General features: G+C 40.5%; 1 protein-coding gene across 1 annotated transcript; it reads right to left on the reverse strand.

Annotated features, from left to right (window-relative positions):
- Positions 1-493: 493 nt before the first annotated feature.
- On the reverse strand, positions 494-6,584 carry LOC145791323 (uncharacterized). The gene is made up of 6 exons (XM_082871674.1): positions 6,370-6,584; positions 5,599-5,705; positions 5,298-5,490; positions 4,560-5,172; positions 4,288-4,439; positions 494-1,361 (listed from the first exon to the last, which is right to left on the reverse strand). Exons 1-6 carry the CDS (start codon positions 6,582-6,584, stop codon positions 494-496), a joined length of 2,148 nt encoding a protein of 715 aa, XP_082727800.1.
- Between the last annotated feature and the right edge of the window lie 399 nt (positions 6,585-6,983).

Consider the following 6,983-nt stretch of genomic DNA (forward strand, 5'->3'; position numbering starts at 1 on the left):
TATCTATACATAGCTGTGATGGGTTGACTTAGTTTTGAATGATCCTGTTTGTACAGAACTTATGTCACTATGTTTCTGTCGTGAGTTATTAACGTACATATGTCTGGAATGTTATGATGTGCATATAAGCACAGCTCTATGGACAAAGTTTTAAATTGCTTCCGTTTGGCCCCCATTAACTCTGTTAAAATACGTTTGGTTTGGTTTGAGGCCGTAGGTAATATCATGATTACTGGCCGGTTACGTCCTTAACCCACGGGGGCGGGTTTGGGTCGTGACAACCTGGACCTTTCCAAGTGGGTGAATCAACATTAGCATTAAGAGGAGGTAAATTCAGCATAGTTGATGAAACACAAGGTGGAAGTTCATTAACTTTCATCACATCCCAATCTCCTTGTTTATTAGCAATAGTGTGGACTGAGACAACCTCAGTACTAGCAGATTGATTCTGCAGAATCTAGGGAACAGATTCAACAAGAGGCTTGTTTTCACATCACCAATCACTCCACAAGTCCACATTCTTACCATTGCCAATCTCCCATTTTACACAATTCCTCAAGATGTGTCTTGTTTTCAAGATGCCCCTCCACACATGAGAGGCAGGCCTACTTTTAGGCCACTTATTCAAGCTTGTGGTCTTAAGATACTTATTCTTGAGGATATCTTTCCACAAGGCACCTTCTTCACAAATTAGTTTCCAGCTTAGCTTAGACAGCAGAGCTAGGTTCTGATGTCTAGTTTTCCTAATCCCAAGACCACCCAGTTTTTTCAGTTGGCAAACCTGGTCCCAATTAACTAAGTGTATTTTTCTTTTTTCTATGGTATCACCCCACAGAAATCTCCTATTGAGTCTGTCAATGTCATTACACACTTTCATGGGCACATCTATTGTCTGCATAGTGTATGCAGGCAAGGCAGAGCACACAGATTGAATGAGTGTTGTTCTTCCTGGTAACGAAAGCGCACTAGCTTTCCAACCAGCAAGCCTTTTTTGCAATTTATCCAAAATTGTGTTGAAGTGCCCTCTATGCACTCTACCATGAATAAGGGGGACTCCAAGATATTTCCCCAAGTCATCAGTTAGAGGAATGCCACATTTAAAGCGCATCTCTCTAGCATTCCTTCTAATGATGTTAGGGGAAACATATAATTTGGATTTATGGGCATTAACTTTCAGACCAGAAATCTCACAAAACTCATTCAAGACATTCATAATTGTAACACAGTTCTTCATATCAGCTTTAGCAAAAAGCATCAGGTCATCAGCAAAGAATAAGTGTGTCAGGCATGGGCCACCCTTAGCAACATGAATCCCTTTCCACAACTTATTCTCAGCCTTGGATCTAATCATATTAGAGAGCCTTTCCATACATAACACAAATAGATAGGGAGATAGGGGGTCACCCTGTCTCAACCCCCTTGTAGGTTTAAAATCTGGCAGCGGTTCACCATTCCACAACACAGTAGTAGTAACAGATGTGACACAACTGTGACAACCCTCACTACTGATTAGTGCTAATCTATGATTAGGCATGTTAACTGACTGACTGACTGAATTACTAAACTGATTGATTGATTGTGCTAGTTTGAATGCAATTCTATCTGTTGACTGTTAGATTATTTGTTCATGTTTTATGCCTTAAACTGCAAATTGAAGGCTTTATCGGCGGCCAAACCGGAAATTGATTAGTGTTTTATGCTAATTGAGATTTATGTGATTTTAGGGTATATTTAATTGAAATGTGATTCTGTATGATTAAATTAGATTAAACAAGCTAGATTACATAAGTTGGGCCTTTTTACTAATTTGCCATCTAGTGGACTTAGCTAGGCTATTGTTTAGTCTTCAATTACAAATGTTGGCATCACTTTTCCTCAGCCATTTTCTTGAGACAAACCGACCAAGAGAGAAGAGAGGGGGAGAGAGAGAGAAATTGAGTTCCATCTTATGAATTGCTTGGTGAATTAAAGAAATTGAAGGTTGATTTCATAGTTGAGATTCCTACACTTGTTATTCAAGGTCTAAGGTAGAGAATCCACCTTCTTAAACTTGTCTTTAAGTTAGTTCTTGCTTGATTCTTGTTATATTGAAAAATTGGAGTCAAAATTAGCTTAATATGTTGAATTGAGTAGGAATTCATGCATGAATGTTGCCATTATTGAGTTTTGAGGATTTTTGTCCATGGAATTCCACATGCATGTTCATATCATAGTTCTAGTTCATGAATTCCTCATGATTTTGAAAGGATTGGCTCATTTGTTCTTGTAATGAAAGTCTTGAGGTTGATTAAATCCATGCATGTTATGTTTTACATCATGTCCATGAGATTGGTTTGAAATTGTGTTTAATTGAACTACCTTTGGGCTTTGATTTTACAAATCGAGCTTTGAATCATGTTATATTATGAGTTTACAAGAGTTTTCCAGAAAATTGGCCCAAGATGATCGGATTTGGTGTTTTAAAACTTGGTTTTGAGCTTGAGGTTCGAATATGGAATTTCCAGAATTTAGACTTCCGCTCGAGTGGGGTTACAGGCGCTCGAGCAGGAAAATCGTGTTCCCAGCACTTTCATTTGTTTTACAATCCGCTTGAGCGGAATAATGTACGCTCGAGCGGGGAGTTGTGTCACACGCTCGAGCGGGTGTCGAGCGCCCATCGAGCGTGATTTTCACCCATCTAGTACTTTTGTCATGTTTTGCAGACCGTTCGAGCGGGAAGGTTTACGCTCGAGCGGATAATTTTGTTTGCATGTCCGCTCGAGCGGGACCTCTGTTTTCTGAAAATCTTGAAAATGTTTTCTAAGTGCATCCTTGTATCCTCATTTTATCCTAGGCATTCTTAGGCCTAGTTTAAGGCATCTCAATGAGGATATTGATGTAGGACCACACCGAGTCGAGTTAGGGATTAAGTTATTGTTTCCCAACTGTGTAGTTTAGTGTGTGTTCATTCTGTAACTGTGTAGGGTTGGCTTTCGGAGACGCGCTCTAGCTGCTTATAGCCCAGAACTCTGTGAGTAATAATGTTGTAAAGATATGTTCGAAAATGAATATTTTCTGCATGATCAACTGAACTGTTTTCTGAACCGTTTACTGTTAACTGAATGGATGTTTGTCTTCTATTCTGAACTGTATTGTGGCATCCTTAGCAACTACTGTTACTGTTACTGCTACTGTTACAGAGATCTCTGTCAATTCCTATCTTGAAACTTCTGTTTACTGTTACGATGGCCATCATTGACTGTTCGGTCTTTTAAGACCTACTGTTTACTGTACTGTTCTGTTAATGGATATACCACATATGACTGTTATCACTGAATGACTGATATACTGATTCAATGAACTGTTTTCGTTACTGTAAGGACATTTATTCTTAACCTCTTTACACATTATGTTATTCACTGGGCTTTAGCTCACTGTTTATATATATATGTAGGTGTTCAGGCACCAGACCGGAGCTAGGAGCGTGGGTTAGACTCCCTTTTGTCAAAGCCATCCACTGTGCCTCGCTGCGAGGTTTCGAGCCTGTCAAGCTAGGGCTTTTGGGGTGTTTTAGTTTTTTTCCCTTTTTGTTTATGTTTTGTATAGACTGAATGGTGTTGTATTGTACTACTCTAATAGGGATTAAGTCCCTGTCCTGAATGATTGTATATATTGTACATACTGTTTTGGTACTAATTGTATATATATATATGAAAGTCTTTTTGCATACAGACTGTCACAGCTCATTGGACATTTTTTAGTTACTGTTTTGGCTTCTACCAGCTCCTGTACTCTGTATTACTGTATTACTACTAAGCAGGCCTTCGGTAATCTCAGATTACTGGCCGGTTACGGTGCTAAACCCATAGGGGCGGGTTTGGGTCGTGACAACAACACATCACAAGCTCAATGAATCTATTTTGGAACTTTAACTCCCTCAATGTTTGTTCAAGGAAGTCCCAAGATATGTTATCATACGCTTTTTCCAAATCAATCTTTAAAATCATCCCCCCTAGTTTCCCTTTTTTATGGCTTAAAGTATGGATGGTCTCTTGGGTGATAATGATATTGTCACTAGTGGATCTACCAGGAACAAAGCCACGCTGGTTAGGGCTAACCATTTTATTCAAAAAAGGTCTGATTCGCCCAACAAGGATCTTACAAATGATTTTATAGGACACATTACAAAGGCTTATGGGGCGGAACTGTTTGATGGTCTTAGGATTCTCAATTTTGGGAATAAGAGGAATGAGTGTTCTATTTATCTGATGGGGTATAGAGCAGGTAGCAAAGCAGTGTTTGACAAACTGACACACAGTGGGACCAACAATCTCCCAATAGGTATGGTAGAAGATAGCTTGGAAACTATCTCGGCCAGGGGCTTTAAAAGCCTTAATGTTTCTCACAGCCCTCCAGATTTCATTCCCAGTGATCTCCTTAGACAACTCATCATTCTCCTCCTGCCCAATCACAACAGGAGTGAGGTTATTCCAATGATCCAGTTGGATAGTTGGAGTCCTCTAAAAGTGTTCCACAAAATAATCACAAATCATGGATTTCAAAGTATCCATGTTATCAACCCAGGTACCACTCTCATCATTGAGAGTCTTAATTTTGCATTTCCTCCTTTTAGTTAAAGTGGAAAGGTGGAAAAACTTGGTGTTTCTATCCCCCTGGGTAATCCAGTTGGATCTAGATTTTTGAAACCACAATAGCTCCTCTTGATAAAGGATTTTATTGTACTGTTCAATTAAATTCATTTCCAAGATATGGAGGTTGTGAGAGTAATTAAGGTTTTGGGATTTCTGAATACTTTCAATCCTTCCAAGTAACCACCTCTTATTTCTGAAAATATTACCAAACTTATCTTTATTCCACTCACTAGCCTTACAAGCTAGTTTCTCCAATTTATCCATAAGATGAGGAGGTGAATTAGTCCAATTACTCTCCACCAGAGACTGAAAATCCATATGAGAGATCCAAGCAGCCAAAAATTTAAAAGAGTTACCTCTAGAAGAAGGGGGAGCCTTACCTTGGGTGAAGATCATTAGCGGTGAATGGTCAGAGTAGGTACGTGGAAGATTTTGAACCAGCCCTTTAGGAAAGGTAGCCCTCCATTCAGTATTGCACATAGCTCTATCTAATCTGACCATGGTATTTGCCCACCCTTTCCTGTTATTTGACCAAGTTAACCTGGGCCCAGTACATCCCAAATCCATCAAGTTACAATTGTTCATTCTATCCAAGAATTTTTGAGTTCTTCTTTGATCCTGACTCTGGCTTTGGTTTTGACCCCCAGCAAGCTTCTTTTCTCTGACTGATTAGCAAAATCATTAAAATCCCCAGCTACAAGCCAAGGCTCAGACATGGATTGAGCAGTGTCTTCTAGAGTTTGCCACAGTTCAACCTTGTTATTCGTGCAAGGGCTTGCATAAATAGTTGACAAGATCCAGTCACTATAGCTCTGCCTAGAGACTCTAGCAGTTATTACTTGAGAACTTGCTTCAGTGACTTAAACATTCACAATAATAGGGTTTCAAACCATCCAGATGCCACCACTCCTGCCAATAGGGTCCACATGTGCTGAAGTGGTATACCCCATTCTATTGAAGAACATACCCATAGCACTAAACTCCACTTTGGTTTCCATAAGGACTAATAAATCCGGCTTGTGAATCCGAACTAGTTCCCTCATATTCCTCTTAAAACGTTTATTGCCTGCACCTCTGCAATTCCAAATCAATAGATCCATACTTGTCTGAGTAAGTTGGGGAAGAGGGGTCTGGGCTGGAAAGTCCAAAAAACCCCTTGTTCTGCTATGGTTAACTTCCATTGACAATGGGGGAGTTACTGAGACATAATGTCTCTCCTGACGTGCTTCTATCTGTCTCCATGGTTGGATCCTCATGCTTACTTCCTCCATCCACCATTCTGAGGTGATGAGGTGAAACACTTCTCTCTCGGGGGTAATTATTAGCAGAACTCTGTGTTGGGTCACCACGTGCTGCTCCATTGGATAGTTCTCGCCCTCTTCTTCTTCTATTTTTGTCTGGTGGCTCTCTGAACTTGGGTCTAGACTTTCTTTCCCTAATGAGGGGGGTTATGGAAGAGATAACATGGGTGGTGGGTGAAGGATTAGTATGATGTATATGTGGGGGGTTATTAGGGTGGCTATGTGACAGATTAGTAACTGCGGGACAGTGACTAGAGGTAAGCATTGGTGTGTCAGCTTTGTGACTCTGCTCAGCCTCAATGCTATGTGTGCTAGCCTCTTTGACCCCTTTCCCTTTTGCTCTTCTGCTCTCATCTTTGTGCTTCCCCTGAGCTATTTCCAGTTGGTTCCCTCCTCATTTTCTTTTGGCATTGATGTCTTTATTTTTTACCTTATACTTGAACCCCAACTCCAGAAAGACGAGTAGTAGTGGTTCTTTATCTTTTCCTGGTTGGGCCTGTTGGGCCCCCTCCTCTACTTCCTCTTGAAGGCTGCTGAATCTATTCTCTTGTTGGTGGGTAGGGCCTTTTTGTAGCCTTGGGCCTTTGTTAGTTTTCCTTTGATTTATGACTTTCATCCATTGCCCATATCGAACTTGACTTGTCTCACCCATATCCTTTACCCTGCTGGAGCCCAACCCATTAGCCCCTGCTGTTTCTTCTATTTGGTTTTCCCTTTTGGTGAGCTGTTGTTACTGTTTGATCCCTTCCAGCACCAGTTTATCAGGACAGACCTCCTTCACATGTCCTACCTTGCTACAAGAAAAACATACAGAGTGAAGATGTTCATATTCCACTAAATAGATATTCTTGCCAATAGCAAATTGAGACACAAGGGGCTTCCGCAGATCCATTTCAATGCACATGCGTGCATATTTCCCTCTGGATGCCATGGCAGTGTTGATGTCAATCTTTAATGGGATGCCCAGGACCTTCGCAATATGAAAGAGGACTTTTTCATTGTAGTATTCTATAGGTAGATTTGGAAATCGCACCCAGAGAGCTGTTGTATC

Source organism: Camellia sinensis, chromosome 5 (assembly GCF_055761805.1).
Source record: "Camellia sinensis isolate YWXY chromosome 5, ASM5576180v1, whole genome shotgun sequence".
NCBI lineage: Eukaryota > Viridiplantae > Streptophyta > Magnoliopsida > Ericales > Theaceae > Camellia > Camellia sinensis.

What these genes read in the sequence shown, in the direction of transcription:
- LOC145791323 (XM_082871674.1), bottom strand. Translation starts at nt 6,584, where the DNA reads ATGGGTGAGACAAGTCAAGTTCGATATGGGCAATGGATGAAAGTCATA. An exon ending in AGTGGAGTTTAGTGCTATGG is followed by an intron (nt 5,491 to 5,598) that starts GTATGTTCTTCA and finishes TGAATGTTTAAG; the next exon opens with TCACTGAAGCAAGTTCTCAA. An exon ending in ATGATGAGAGTGGTACCTGG is followed by an intron (nt 4,440 to 4,559) that starts GTTGATAACATG and finishes GTGATTGGGCAG; the next exon opens with GAGGAGAATGATGAGTTGTC.